At 40.2% G+C, this 16,642-nt stretch overlaps 2 protein-coding genes across 2 annotated transcripts in view; one reads left to right on the top strand and one right to left on the bottom strand.

Annotated features, from left to right (window-relative positions):
• The window catches only part of LOC126418516 (uncharacterized), an 80,609-nt gene extending 68,871 nt beyond the window's left edge, over positions 1–11,738 (bottom strand). Inside the window, exon 1 of the mRNA XM_050085317.1 lies at positions 11,580–11,738. Coding sequence (XP_049941274.1) covers positions 11,580–11,719 — 140 coding nt within the window. The 5' untranslated portion in view covers positions 11,720–11,738. The remainder of the gene's footprint in view (positions 1–11,579) is intronic.
• Positions 11,739–12,118: 380 nt separating this feature from the next.
• LOC126418518 (gastrula zinc finger protein XlCGF48.2-like) overlaps positions 12,119–16,642 on the top strand; it is an 89,331-nt gene continuing 84,807 nt past the window's right edge. Inside the window, exon 1 of the mRNA XM_050085318.1 lies at positions 12,119–12,968. Coding sequence (XP_049941275.1) covers positions 12,413–12,968 — 556 coding nt within the window. The 5' untranslated portion in view covers positions 12,119–12,412. The remainder of the gene's footprint in view (positions 12,969–16,642) is intronic.

Here is a 16,642-nt window from a genome sequence, read left to right on the forward strand (position 1 = left end):
CAAATTAAAAGGAACTTAAGAACAAAATTAATGACAAGTAATATGTTTGTATCACTATGCATGTCCTCAGATACTTCGGGTGATCTAGAACAGCTAGCCATAGTATTACAGAAAGTAATAATATATGAGAAATAATATTACAAGTATCAAGAAAATGAATGAATCTGCCAAACAGGAACAACGTAGTTAAGTAATTAAGTGAACTTAGTCATGATTGATAATTAACGATTATAAAAAGTTATGTTGGAGAGATTACGTAAAGGCAGCTTTAAGATTTAAGAGTTGGATGATAATATAATAATGATGATGATGATAATAATAATAATAATAATAATAATAATAATAATAACAGAACTGTTAGTAAAAATGTATATTTAACTATAGACTTAAGCACGAGATCTCTTGTCTGAGTGGTGGGATATGTAGTGTTTCGGGATATTTGCAAACATCCCAACACACCACTGGAAAGCCATCGACAAGAGATGCTCGTGAATAAATGGAATAAATTTCCTTTCTTGTATGCAGTGAATGTGGAGCAGTGGTGAAGCCGGCGAGAAGGGGATCAGTAAAATTGGTATTACAACCACTGATCATCTGGGAGTCATTTGTGTCATGGTACAGCAAGTGCCTGAGTCCGAGAGCCATGGAGTAAACAACACACCAACAAGTGCATAATGCACAATTGAACAGCAGTAGTTGTTTATCTGGGTTGCTCTCTCAGGTCCTAAAGTATGCATGTATGGACGTTTTTGAATGTACTCAAGAGTGGTATTACCGTAGCAATAGTTTATTGTGTTGTTAAAGGAAATAGTGAAAATGTTGGGCAAAATATGCCCCTGTTTGTGACAAGTGTGGCTATTTATTTAGTAGTGCAGCAGAGAGAACTTGCGGAAGCATTCCAGGAATCTTCACTGAAGTTGGATCAATAGGGAGGTGGCATGGAAGGATCCAGACCACCAAACAGCTGCTCTGAGAAGAGAGGATAAAGGTAATACTACTTTCATCTGGTGATGTGTTAGGGTCGGCAAAATATTGCCCAGTTATATCGGCCAGGGACCCAACTTCCTGCTAGTGCTGGTATAAGGCCAACCACAAACCCTACAAAATATACGTCAGCAGGAAAAGAGGGAAAAATACACCCCACGGTATCTGCGAGGATGGTGGGCAGATCTCCAGCGAGACTGAGTGCTGCCCTAATATCAGTATATAGGACATATGTTGCCACAATATGCTGAACTGAAAGTGGCACAGCACAAACTTCACAGAGTGGTGGATCCTCCCACTGGAGGAGGACGCCACGTGTTAAAGGGCTATGTCTGCTGTGCTGTTTGGTAAGCAGAACCTCCTTCCAAAGCATAGAGGAGATACAGGACAATGTGAAGTGAATCCTGAAGACCGTTCCACAAAATGTGTTCCAGAAGGCGTTCCAATACGGGATGAAATGATGGGAGCGGTGTACTGCCAGTAGAGGGGACTATTTTAAAGGGGACAGTGCTTAAAATGTTGTACAATAAGCAATAAAGCTGATTCAGCAGAAGTTTGGTTTCTTTTTGAACACACCTCATATGGTACATGGCAGAGGGTTCCTTGTACCACTACTAGTCATTCCCTTTCCTGTTCACTCGCAAACAGAGTGCAGGGAACGTAATTGTCTATACGCCACCATAATTTCTCTGATCTTATCTTTATGGTCCTTAACAGAAATGTACATAGGTGGTTGCAGAATCATTCTGTAGTCAGCTTCAAATCCTGGTTCTCTAAATTTGCTCAATAGTGTTCCTAAAAAAGAATGTCTTCCCTTGAGGTGGTTCCAATTTCAGTTCCTGAAGCAGCTCTGTAATATCTGCATGTTGATTGAAACTACAGGTAACAAATCTAGCAGCTTGCCTCTGAATTGCTTCAATGTCTTCTTTTAATTCAACCTGGTCAGGATCCCAAACTTACGAGCCATACTCAAGAATGAGTTGCACTTATATGCTATACGTGATCTCCTTTAGAGATCAACCACATTTTCCTAAAATTCTCCCAATAAACTGAAGTTGACCATTCACTTTTCTACTACAATCCTTACATGATCATCACATTTAATGTCTCTGCAACATTATGCCTAGATATTTAATTGATGTACAATAAGTGCTTAAAAAGTGAATGACATTCTACTTATACACTATTGTTTGGTAACTTTCCATCCGAACAGGTGTCTGAAGCAGGCTCAGTGGTACTGACCGACTGGCGTATCATCCTCGGCCAACAGACGTCAATGGATTGCAGATATAGAGGGGCATGTGGTCAGCACACTGCTCTCCAGGCCATTGTCAGTTTTAGTGGTCACACTTATTTGGTACGGTTCTCACCAAAAATTTAAGTACAGGATGAATAAATATTATTTATTTTTATTTCTTTATTTGAATTTTCAGCCTGAATCTGATATAGAGAGCTTACAACAAACAAAAGCTTCCTGCTTCTTAAGACTGTTACCTACATGATGTATTCTGTGATAGCTATGTTTTCAATTGATATATTTTTTGCTTTAAATCATTAAATCTCTCATATGAAAATATGAGAATATGAGTACTTCTTACACTATAGCAAAATGGCTCTTGCAACTTTAGTTTATCCTAGATGTTTGGGTAGGTTATATGAAACTTTTCTGACACTTCAACATACAATGAGTGCTGCAGTGCAGTTGCAAACATGGCACACGGGGCTGAATGTTGCGGGCTGTATCTGGTCAAGGCCAGCAAGCTACAGTGTGGCCGGGCCAGCCCTGTGTCACGATGGGCTGACAGACTGCAGAGGGTTTGCAGGCTAGCCCACTAATGGCAGGCTGCAGTGGCCTAATAGTCAGGAGGGGATGGATCTGCTGGTGGAATGAAAACTGACAAAAATCCATAGGAAGCCTCAAAAGTTCCAGTCATGGAGAGGAAGTAAAATGTTTGGCACCAAGTGGTGAAGTGTGCCTTATGTAGGAGGGGAAAAAAATTGCAATGCTGTGCTGGTGTTTAAGAAGGAGCCTATAGGGTTGCTGTTTCCAATAACTGGTAGCTGTCAATAGTCACTGGGTTTGTGTGGCTAAGGACTGAGACAATGACACTATCCCCTAACTGTAATCGAAAAACACCTTCTACCCAAATGTGGCTGAAGACCCTGAAGAGATGCAGTCTTTGAGTAGCAGTCAGACATTGAATCATCTGATTATGAACCAAATCAGAGCCTGAGGCCGAATCGTGATGAATCAAGAGCCTGAAGGAGTTTCCTGTTCGTGGAAGGTTCATTATATAATTTGGCATAGCAGGGATTGAAGGATATGGAGATGTCTTTGTCATTTATACACTTGAAAGAGGGGACACTAACAAAAGTTGGAAGGTGTTCCACAAAAAACGACAATTTGGTACAAACACAACTCTGAACGAAGGTATCCAGAACAGTTTTGATCTTTGGTGACTTATAAGGTTAAGGAGCTTATCCAACACTTGAGATGATGAGGCGTATGTTTTCAAGGAGCTGCCTTAACACTCCCATAATTCCTTCTCACTGTGTGTAATTAGATTGTGAGCCTTAGAGTGAAGCCATTTAGAAGTGATGAGGATGGTACAAGAAGGATTGTACTTGAGACATTGTAGGGGCCTTCAACAATCCTAAATAGCTGTTGCAATATCTTTGGTCCACTATGGCATCAGCCGGCAGCAGTGGATGCCCATACAAAAGAGAACTACAGTACCAGTGATGGGTCTCCCACACCTTTCCCCACAGATGCCATCTGACAGAGAGGGGGTGAAGTTGACAATAGAGGTATATAACCATCATTGGGTCTGAAGAGTCCAAAGCATTAACTGGTCTGTCAGGCAGTGAAATGTAAGTGACAGGATCTCCAGAAAGTGGTCACTGGCAGAGATAATTGTGTAGTACTATAGTTGTGAAGCCACAAGATAGGGGAAGCAACTGTAAAGCTGATAGCACAGTGGTTGTAATTTAAACTGATGGGAAAAAAACTCAGTAAAACCCAATTACATTTAATGATAAAAATTTAATTAATATTGTGGTTGAACTTTTATTACAATATAATAAAGACAGTTAAATGACATTTAACATCCAAAAAAAGCTTTAACTTAATGTAGGATCTTACTGACTGTAAACTACAATTTTGATGTTTTTGGAAGCAAACAGAAATTTATAGATCTACACTAACTAGTCTGCTCCCTCAGTTGATGCAGTACTGACAGGGCAAGAAATGAGGCTTTTCACAAAAGTAATAAATCCAGCTGGATAAGTTTCCTTTTTTGATATTTTCAGCTCCATTAACTTTCACCATGTGTGTGGATATAACTGCATTACAATCACATCAGAAAATATAGCAGCAGGAAAATAACCAGAATCAACAATCCTAAAAGACATAAAGCTTGCAGTCCACTCTGTACGAGCCAGTTTTTTGCACTTTCTTCTTTTCCAGCATTTAATTTTCTCCCTCTGAATCTTCAGTCTAACATTAGTAAGGTAGTGAAAGGGTTCTAATGATTGTTCCTTTTGTGTTTTTATTATGTTCTTGTAAGTCCCATATCAGGACTTTCTACAACATAATTCCATAGTTCGACAACTTATGCAATATTTGTGCTGTCTGTCTCAAGGAGGTCAAGGACTCTACAAAATTCTGATAACTGTCAGAGCAGATGAGTGACATCATAAATTATAGTATTATCAACAGTTTTGCTAACATTAGCCAGGCTTTCTTCAAAATACTCTGTTGCAATTTCTACATCTTTAGAATAAAGTAATTAATTGCAAGAATTGATTAGCATTATGAATAAATTAATCATATGAATTTAAATCTAACTACTTAACTGTCACACTGAAAAAATTACAAAAACCATAAAACCCATAAAAACACAATTTAACCCATAGGGGTGGGTTTTTAAGAATTACCCAGGTTTTCTCAACCTTGGTGGATAGCTGAGAAAGTGCCATGGGTGGCACTGAGCTGGGTAGCAGTTCTGTCATTGGAGAGAGAGACATACCAAGATCTGAAAGAAGCTGGTAAATCAGAAAGCCTGTGCCAGACAAATTGTTGATTCTCGAAAAGGAGTTTGCACTCTGAAATTCTCAAGTAGGTGAAAAGCGGAAGAGGTGTTGAGTCAAGATGGTCATGCAAGGCAATAAATACCCTGCCTATAGGCAAATAAATATTACAAATTGTGATCGCTGATGATCTTTTGCACTCACATGTTTCCAACGTGGTATGGAGGGGAATCAACTTGCTGATGCCATCTGTGTGAACCGATGTACAGACACCCCCACATGCTCTCCCAGGGCCAGTACAATTCAGACAGATCATGCAGTAACCTTGAATGGTTGGGAGTGAAGTGTGTTTTTGGAAAGCAACACAAATTATAAAACAAGACAAAATTAGTTGTTGTTCCGGCAGGTGACAGTAATATCTATTGCAGTTTCATTGGATTATCATGCTGAGGGTGTCCTGGTTAGGCGTGGAGGGATCAGGAGGACAGGTCATGCCCCAGGATCAATGTCAGTCACTGGTGGGATGGAAACACATCAATGAAAATTGGTTCCAAGACTGACAATGAGGAGATATCTGTAACCTTCATATAAGCCTTCTCTGGAGATTTCTTCTTCTCTTTCACAATCTTTTGCAGTCAAGATTCCTGTGAGGGCTGTAGGAATGGAAGAAGAGTTGGCAGCTCTGGGTCTCATAGCCCACTGCTCCTTCAACCACTGGCTGATGCTGGGCTCTGATTTGCGCATTTCCTGGGAGAGAGTTCCAAAGAGGGAGCTTTATCATTGGTATACATCAGATGAGGAAGCTGCTTGTCTGTCTGGGGAAGGGAAGTGGTTCCCAAAGATTGTGCCACAGGAGCGAGAGGGGAGGGCCTATCACCCCCATGAACGAATTTATCTGTGCGAGTACCAGATGTTGATATTGGAAGGGGGGGGGGGGGGGGAGGAGGGAGAGAGGGAAATCATATCATTATCACTGTTTACAAATGATCATATTTTTCCAAGTTTCAAAATATGGGGAAATATCTGTGACCTTCAATTCCTGGATTTTGCTTTGCTTGAGTAGTTTAGCACATTTCGGGGATCAGTAAGGGTGTCTGTTCCTGAAATTTACAAAGAGAGGTGGTAGTGTACACCGTTAATTTTCATGAAGGGGCTGGCCACAATCTCTAAAAATCAGATTGTATGTACACCAGGATGGCATAGAACCAAAACACTGCCATTTAAAACATGGCATCAGGGATGGGAAATACTGCTTCACACTGCAGCAACAATACATAATTCTGACCTTATCCATAAGTGAATCCCTCTCAAAAGTGAGGATGAATGTGCCAGTGTCTACCTTGTTATCTGGTTGCCTCAATATATAGCACGTGTGAAGTGGATCCCTTGCCTCTCACCTGTTTGCAATATTAGGTCCCAGTGAAAAATTAATCTCTGTACCAGTCAGGCTTCAGCTCTTGGTCGATATATGAATATGAGCACAACTACAGAGCAGCAAGTTGAGTTTTTATCTTTTTTTGTGTTTTCCTCATAGTGTATTTATTAAATGTTATGCGTGTTTTTCTGTTCAAGGAGTTTAATATCGTGTTTTTGTAAGTGTAAATTCATTCAGTCCATAGTGCAATAGTTACTGAACTGCCAGGTATGTAGCTCATTAATGCATCAGCATCCACTGGTGACACATCAGGAGGGTAGTAAGTTGCTTATCTAGAATTGTCTGCTTTCATAGTTCACTTCAGCAGTTACTCTTGTTAGGATGGCTAGAATGTGTGCATGCTGTGTATATACGCAGGAGACACTGGCCACAATTCGCAAACAGCTGAAGACAGTTTTGGCTATGGTCAGTCACCCTCAGGCTGCTGCCTCGGGGTGCAGCAGTGGCAAAGAATCTGGCGCTTCGCATGGGATACCTCAGATATTATTTGTTTTGCACATGGGCTCTGCTTCCGAGGCACCTTCTAGTGAACCTGATGCGGTGTATCTGCCCTCACAGCAGGGTGTGTAGCACTCGAGGCAGAGGGCCAATGTGGAGACTGGCCACCTGGCCTCACCCATTCACCATTCACCTGTGAGTGGACAGGTGGCTGCTCCTTCAGCAGTGTCCAAGCAGGCACGCAGAGGGAGGGGTTTACAAGTGACATGGAGCTGGGAACTCCAATGTTAGACATGTTCTGAAGGCCCTTAGGGGGATAGTGTTCAGGCCTCAACAGAAAGCCAACGTCTACTCAGTAAGTCTGCCAGAGGGCCTCATCCAAGATGTGGAGGCGGCCTTGCCTGTCATTATCGGGCATGCAGGGTACAGTCATCTGCATGTTGTGACTCATGTTGGCACCAACGAAGCCTTTCACATTGGTTCTGAGGTGATTATCAGTTTGTATAGGCGACTGGCAGAGGTGGTGAAGACTGCTGGCCTTGTGCATGGCATGCTTGCAATTTGCACCATCGTTCCCAGAGTTGATCACGGTCCTTTGGTTTGGAGCCAAGCGGAGAGTCTCAACCAAAAGCTTTGTCAACTCTGTGACAGTCTTGGCTGCAGATTTCTAGACATGTGTTATTGTGTGGTGATTTGTAGGATTCCCCCAGATAGATCACCATGTGCACTACACAAAATAAGCAGCTATTCAGGTAGCAGAGTACCTGTGGAGTGCACATGAAGGTTTTTGAGGCTAAGCAGTAGTTTGAGGTGCTCTGATGAACACTCACCAGTGGATATGCAGCAGGGTAAGACAAACAGTGATCAGAATAAAGAGACTTGGACTGCACCATTTTATCAGTAAACTGTTGAAGTATTCATAATAAAGCTCCTGAATTTACTGCCCTCCTGGAAAGTTCTCACACTCAATTTATTCTTGGAACCAAGAGATAGGTGAAACCAAAAGTGGAACGCTCTGAGATATTTAACGAGTAATGGAACATATATCGGAAAGACATTAGAGGCCATATGAGGGGGAGTGTTCATTGCAGTTGGCAAAAATATTCTCTCTATTGAGGTTGAAGTTGAGTGAAGTCATATGGTCATGTATGACAGGTGTAGCTGAAACCAAATTAATTGTTGAATGTTTTTACTGGCCAGCCGATTCTGCTGTGACAGTTCTGAAGTCATTCAAAGAAAGTCTACAGTCAGTAGCACTTAAATACCAAGGTCATGAAATATTAGTTGGAGGCGACTAACTTGCCAAGTACAGACTGGGATGTCTATAGATTCATCACAGGGGTACTGACAGACAGATGTGCAAAATACTTTTCAACACATTTTCTGGACATTGTCTTGAGCAGCTAGCTCAGCAGCCCACACACAATGGAAATATCTTAGACCATGTAGCTTCATATGGGCTGGACCTTATCAACAATGTTAGTATAGAAACAGATTAGTGATCATGATGCTGGTATGGCAACTATGATTGTTAAAGTTAATAAATTAGTCAAGAAGGCTACAAGAGAGTGTCTGCTACATACAGCAGATAAGTAGTTATTAGCATCTCAGACAGTGAGCTGGCACCACTTAGTTACAGTAAGATGGATGAAGAGGAACTATGGGCAAAGTTTAAGCAGATTGTAAATTATGGTCTGGAGAGTTAGGTAAGCACATAAAGGATGGAAAAGACCCACCATGGTTTAATAATGAAATTTGGCAGATGCTGAAGAAACAGAGGCTGTTGCGAACACACAAATGACAAAAAGTGAAGGTTACTAGAGATTATCCGTCTGTGAAAAGATCTATGCATGAGTATGCAAATACTACCACCGTCACATCTGAGCAAAAGATCTGTCAAAGAACCCAAGAAAATTCTGGTCTTACGTAAAATCACTAAGCAGGTCAGGCTTCAGTCCCTTGTTGACCAGTCTGATGTGGGAGTTGAAGATATTAAAACAAAAGCCAAACGTTATAAATTCGACAGTCGAGAAACCATTCACACAGGAGAATCGTACAAACATACAATCATTTGACAATCTGACAGACGCCTGTACGGATGACATACTAATAAGCATACCTGGTACATAGAAATAGCTGAAAGATTTGAAAGCAAATAAATCACCAGGTCCAGATGGAATCCCAGTTCAATTTAGCCTAACAAAAAGTGCTCTATGGCATGGCCCTTACCTAGCTTGCATTTATTGTGAATCTCCCACCAGAATAAAGTCCTGAGCAAATGGAAGAAAGGGCATGTAACGCCAATATGCCAGAAGAGTAACCGAACAGACCCACAAAATTACAGATCAGTGTCCCTAAATTCTGTTTGCTGCAGAATCCTTGAACATATGCTCAGTTTGAATATAATAAACTTTCTTGAGACAGAGAAGCTTATGCCCACGAATCAGCATGGTTTTAGAAGGTATCGGTCATGCAAAACTCAGCCTGCCCTTTTCTCACAGGACATACTGAGAACTATGGATGAATGGCAACAGGGAGATTCCATATTTCTAGAGTTATAGAAAGCACTTGACACGATGTCCAATTGCACGTTGTTAACGAAGGTATGAGCATATGGAACAAGTTCACAGATATGTGGGTGGCTCGAAGACTTCTTAGGTGATAGAACCCAGTACGCTGTCCTCAACAGCGAGAGTTAATCAGAGACAAGGGAACCACCTGGAGTGCCCCAGGGAAGGTGTTGTTCTCTATACACAAAAATGATTTGGTGGACAGGGTGGGCAGCAATCTGCGGTTATTTGCTGATGATGCTGTGGTGTGTGGTAAGGTGTCAAGGTTGAGTGACTGTAGGAAGATACAAGATGACTTAGACAAAATTTCCAGTTGGTGTGATGAATGGCAGCTAGCCCTAAATGTGGAAAAATGTAAATTAATGTGGATGAGTAGGAAGAACATATCTGTAATGTTCGGATACAGTATTACTAGTGTCCTGCTTGAAAAAGTCAAGTCACTTAAATATCTGGGCATAACATTGCAAAGTGATATGAAGTGGAATGGGCATGTGAGAACTGTGATAGGGAAAGCGAATGGTTACATTACGAGAAACTTAGGAAAGAGTGGTTCACCTGTAAAGGTGACCACATACAGGATGCTGGTGCGATCAGTTCTCGAGTACCGCTCAAGTGTTTGGGATACGTGCCGCATAGGATTGAGGGAAGAGATTGAAGGAATTCTGAGGCAGGCTGCTAGATTTGTAACCATTAGGTTTGAACAACATGTAATTGTAATGGAGATGCTTTGGGAGTTCAAATGGGAATCCCTGGGTGGAAGATGATGTTCTTTTCAAGAAACACTATTGAGACAATTTCGAGAATGGACTTTTGAAGTTGACTACCAAGTGATTCTACTGCCATCAACATGTACTGTGCATAAGGATCACAAAGATATGAGAAATTAGGGCTCATGTGGATGTATATAGGCAGTCGTTCTTCGCTGTACCGTCCACCATGAACCGTATGGTGACTTGCGGAGTATCTATGTACATATAGATGTAGATGTTGAGATTCTTATGGAGTGTAGTGGTAGCTCGTGCATCACTAAACTCTACAGAAGAGTAATGCCCCAGACTGGATAGGATTTGCCATCTTAACTAAAATGGAAGCACATATAATAATATCATCACTCTGCAGTACATAACACCAATTAGAATCCTAGACGAGGGGGAAAAAGTATAAACTGTCTGCATTTTGACAATATGTGCACCTCCAGTATTGAAATGAGGCCCAAACCAGTTTCTAGTACAGACTGTTAGCTCAAGGTTAAGATTTGGTTGGAAGATATAAGTGGGATCCTACAGTTGGCCAAGAGTGATACACATCCCCACTCAAAATCTTTGTTATGATTTTCAAATGTTCCTTTACAAAGAAAACCCCAGGAGAACTGCCCTGATGGAATCCCTGTCATATTCTATACTGAATTTGTGACTGAGTTATCTCCTTTTCTCACTATAATCTATCATAGATCCCTCGAACAAAAATCCATGCCCAGTTCTTGGAAAAAGGCACAAGTCACACCCATCTACAAGAAGGGTAGTAAAACTGATCCACAAAATACTGTCCAATATCCTTGACATTGTAGAATATTAGAACATAATTCTGAGCTCAAATATCTTTAACAGAATGATCTCCTAAATGCCAACCGGCATGGTTTTCGTAAACATCAATCACATGAAACCCAACTTGCACTCTTTTCACATGACATACTGAAAACATTGGATCAAGACAACCAGGTAGATGTACTGTTTCTTGATTTCCGAAAAGCATTTGACTCAGTATCTCACCAACGCTTGTCATAAGTACAATCATATGGTGTATCTAATGAAATTTGTGAAAGCAACTCCTGTTGGCTCTTAAGTGAAATTATACTGCTACATTTCAAAATTCCATCGCCGAAAGTAGATGGCGCTATTGAAAAGGACGATAAGATCTCAAGTTAATCGTGAAGAAAGTATACTCCCCTTATACTGGGAGAGCTTTAAAAGGAGTTGGCGAAGACAAAAATAAGTGTTTTCTTTTTAACGATACAATAACAACGGCATAGACATCACACAGATCAAAATTATTATAACTCGTTGCTCAAAGTTAATGACACAATTAAATTAAAACAGAAAAACTGACAACTATCTTTCCCGAACCTTGCTTCCTGGCGAAGAGCTTTTAATCGTTTTTCTAGCAATTCCGAATTAGTTTCTAATTGCTGCAGTAAGTACCGATTCTTCCTTCGCAAATGCTCCATGCGTGGGCTAATATTATACTTCATAACTTTACAATTCATTCACAGTTCCTGGTGGCTGTCCGATTCGGTTTTTAAAATCTCGGAACGCACACAGATTAGGTAACATGCAGCCACTGAGCATACATCACACAAACGAGTTACAAGTGAAACTTCTCTATTCAAATAAACATAGCTCACAGTAAATTATGCAGAAAATATTTATTGAAATACAAACTGACTGTATATTTAATCGACAGTGTATATTTTCTATAAAGAATTTTTGAAGACGAATTTTACATGCGATCCTATTGGTAACCATGGATAATCCGCCATTGCAAAAAGAAACAATACGCTATCGGAAATGCTGTGTTTATTGTGGAAAGTGTTTACAAACTTGCGAAGTGTGTGATTTATTCTAAGAAGTTCCAGTGCAGAGGTTCTATTTTCACCAGCATTAGAAGCGGACTCATACCTATATTTTTCAATCAATATTATCGAAATTAATGTTAAGCTTAAAAATACATATATTCGAGAACTGGATCAGTCTTTGTTCCTGAATGTATAGCAAACGAAAAAAGATCACATTAGACGCTCTAACAGAAAACATAAACTTTCTCAAGACTAATGTGAACCGGTGTACGAGTTTCCCATCTTCAAAACAATTTATTAACATTAACGTTTTTGCGCATTCTATTTCTTGTGACCAACTAACAAATTCGACGATTTTTAACCATCTATTCCACACATTTCGAAATGAGTATTTCAAGTTTTACTACTCAGCCTGTGATACAGCAGCAACCCAAACTCGAGACTGAACAGCTCCACTGCAATGCAGCCATGCACGTCTCTAACCCTCAAGTTGAGCCTGTTTTTATTCATCCCACAAACGGATCAAGTTTGTCTTATGGAGGGAGTTCTAGTACATCAGTTGAGTCAATGCCTGCAGGTGCAGCGAACATTCAGCAGCCACCAGGAATGTGTTCTGAGTCCAACCACTCAGAGCATCTGTTGCCATCACAGAAATACAGCAACGGTGGTACTGCACTTGTGAATATGGGGGACATCCCGACTGTAATGCAGCAACAACTGGGTGATAGAGGAGCTCTTGCAGCAATCAACATCCCATACCCAGCGGCAGTAACAAGTGGGGCACCAACAACACTTTTGACATTTCAACCTGCAGGGCGAACATTTGTGGCAGCTCCAGCAACTGGAGTTTGGCCAGTCAAGATCATGCAGAATGCCTCAACAATGACAGAGGAGTCAGAGCTACAAGCAATGCCGAAAATAGGACCAGTTCATGTTCCAGGTGAGTAATTACTGTTCAAGGTCTACGTGAATTGCTACAAAACTCCTTTGGTGAAAGTCGGCTTGGTTTGGGCGACATAAATAGATTTTACCCCCACATGTTGATTGAAACTATTGGTAACAAATCTAGCTGTACGCCTCTGAATTGCTTCAATGCCTGCTTTTAGTCCTACCTGGTGTGGATCCCAAACACTCAAGCAGTACCCAAGAGTGGGTTGCATAAGTGTTGTAACTTATATGTGATATTCTTTGTAGGTGAGCTACACCATTCTAAATCTCTCCTAATAAACTGAAGCCTTCCCTACAATCATCCTTACACGCTCATCCCATTTCATATTGCTTTGCTGTGTTGCACCTAGATATTTAGTCGACATGATTGTTTAAGCAGCACACCATTACATGATTGCTTTTCCTACCAATCTTCAATAACTTTCATTTTTCTGCACTCAACACATCGAATAGAAATTGTATCTAAGTTATCAGTAAACTGCTACTCACACTATCCATCAGATTGTTCTTTCCTACACACTTCCCTGGGGACTCCTAACAGCACCCTTGTCCCTGATGAACACAAGCTGTGGAGGACAAAATATTGGGTTCTGTTACTAAAGAAGTCTTTGAGCGACTCACATAGCTGGGAAGCAATTGCATTTGCTTGGATCTTGGTTAAAAGCCTGCAGTGGGGCATAATGTCAAACACTTTCCTTTAATCTAGGAATATAGAGTTTAACTATTGCCCTTCATTCATGGTTTGCAGGATGTCATGAGAAAAGGAAAGCTGAGTTCGGCATGAGTGATACTTTCTAAATGTGTGCCGATTTGTCCACAGAAGCCTTACTGTGTTGAGCAAAGTTATTGTATTCACACTTAGACAATGTTCAAGGATACTGCAGCATATGGATGTTAAGGATATGGATCAGTAATTTTGCGGGGCCATTCTTTTACCTTTCTTATATCCAGGAGTTAGCTGCACTTTTTTTTCAGTCTCTGGGAATTTGTGTTGCGTGAGAGATCTGCAATAAATTTGAGCTAAATAAGGGCCAATGCTGTAGAGTACTCTCTGTAAACCCGAATTGTGATTCCATCTGAACATGGTGACTTATTGGTTTTTAACCCTTTTAGTTGCTTGCCTATGCCAGTGATGCCCATTTTTATGTTCTCCATATGGGAGTCTGTGCAGTGGTCAAATGGTGGTAGGCTTTGTCTGTGTGATCATCTTGCATGAATGACTTTTAAACATGAAAATTAAAACTTCAGCTTTCAGTTAACGAGGGACTATCTTTTATTGCTACACCAGACAGAGCAGCAAGTGACTGGATAGATGCTGTTCACCTGCAGGTGGGAGGCAGGGGAGTATACAATATCTGTCTGCCAATAATGTAATTCTAACAGTGTGTATGTTTTGTTTCTGAGCTGGAGAAAGAGAAGCGCTTCACCATGTGCTTACATTCCTAAAACTCGCACTTACACTGGCCAATGCAGTAGAACAGCAGACCTTACTATGGGTGACACAGGTCTACATGGACATGCTGTAATATGACATTGAATCTTATAATTTACAGTGTCACATAAGCCGGAATTGTAATAGCACAGTGAAAACAGTTACAAACGAAAACAGAAAATGTAATCATATAAAGAACGTTAGTCCTTCATCCTTCCAAGTCTTAGCCTCGTTTCCCTTGAACGTCAAGACAATACTAAAGAAACAGAGATGAGTTGGGAGATATGAGACTGTGAGAAGAATTTGACAGAATGGGAGATCTAAGTTGGAACAAGGCTGCTAGAGTACACCATGTTCCCTCAAAATTACTGAGGTCCTTGGGAGAGCCAACTGTGACAAAATTACTGAAATTTACTTTAGTAAAGCAAAAGCAGTAATGCTGAACTCTGTTTTAAAATTTTCATTTACAAATGAAAATCCAGGTATTTTGCCCAGATTTAATTCTCTCACCAATGTTAAATTAATTGATATAAATATTAGTGTCAGTGGTTTTGAGAAGCAGCTGAAATTACTAAAACTCAACAAAATTCCAGGGTGCAATGGAATCCCTGTTAGATTCTATACTGAACTTGTGGCTGAGTTGGCCTCTCTTTTAACCACAATCTACAGTTGATCCCCCAAACAGAAAATCATGGCCAGTAGTTGAAAGGAAAAACAGGTCACACCCGTCTACAGGAAGAGATTACACCTCAACAACTATGTCAGTTGGGGGAGGGCATGTCATAGAACTGCTGAGGCTCCTAAACAATTCTGTATTTGCAATACCACTGATGTCGGATGTGGGCGTTATAAATAAAAATACACTTGCATACTTTTCTTACTTTCATTCTATTGTGTCATATGGGATCATATTTTCAGATAACTCGTCAAACTTAGCAAAAGTTTTTATAGTGCAAAGACAAGGAATTTGGTAATCTAACCATGGCTTCTCAGTATATTTATTCCTTAATGAAATTTGTTGCAGATAATATGTCTCTGTTTCCAACTAATAGCTCAATACATAGTATCAATACGAGGATTAAGATCAATGTACATAAAGACCAGAAGTCACTTACCTGGTCTGAAAAGGGGTCCAGTATTCGGGAACACACATTTTCAATAAATTGCCAGCAACCATTAAAAACTTGGTTTCAGATAAAGCACAGTTTAGTCAGAATTTGAAAGACCTTTTGGTGGACAGCTCCTTCTACTCTCTAGATGGATCTTAACAGGGAATGTTATAACAGCTTAAGTAAAAATGCCTGTTAGTTTTCAGTTTTGACAGCACTTGGTCACAACAGTCAAGATTACATACTTTGTGTATGATAAAGTTATTAAAAGTGCATAACTATGTTTCATTCTGACAATGTATTAATTTTGTAAATAGTAGAAGTTCCATTTTACTGTAATGCATTCACATATCTTGACAGTCTCCTTCTGGACAGTCTCCTGAAAAATGGCCAGGGAAATGAGTATTACATTCAAACATTCTATGTTTTTTATGTTATGCTTTCTGACATGTTCCACAGCCATGAGAATCATCTGATTCTTGGATCTATGGAACAAAACTAAATTTAATCTAAACTAATTAAAATGGTAGCAGACAACTATTTGTCATATAATCTTGGAACTTATTCAGATCTCAGACATTATAAGGTATGTCTAACAGAATGGCCTCCTCCATGCCAAACAGCATGGATTCCAATAACATTGATCTCTTGAAATCCATCTCATACGTATCACCCATGGCATTCTGAAACCTTTCGAGCAAGATGAAGAGGTAGATGCAGCATGTCTCAATTTCCAAAAAGCATTTGACTCAGTATCACATCTTCACTTATTATCAAAAGTACAGTTGTATGGCATATCAACTGATATTTGTGTCTGGATTCAGGACTTTTCGGTATGTAGAACAAAGCATGTTATCTACACTACTGGCCATTAAAATTGCTACACCAAGAAGAAATGCAGATGATAAACGGGTATTCATTGGACAAATATATTATACTAGAACTGACATGTGATAACATTTTCACTCAATTTGGGTGCATAGATCGTGAGAAATCAGTACCCAGAACAACCACCTCTGGCCATAATAATGGCCTTGATACGCCTGGGCATTGAGTCAAACAGAGTTTGGATGGCGTGTACAGGTACAGCTGCCCATGCAGCTTCAACATGATACCACAGTTCAT

Source organism: Schistocerca serialis, chromosome 9 (assembly GCF_023864345.2).
Source record: "Schistocerca serialis cubense isolate TAMUIC-IGC-003099 chromosome 9, iqSchSeri2.2, whole genome shotgun sequence".
Lineage (NCBI taxonomy): Eukaryota > Metazoa > Arthropoda > Insecta > Orthoptera > Acrididae > Schistocerca > Schistocerca serialis.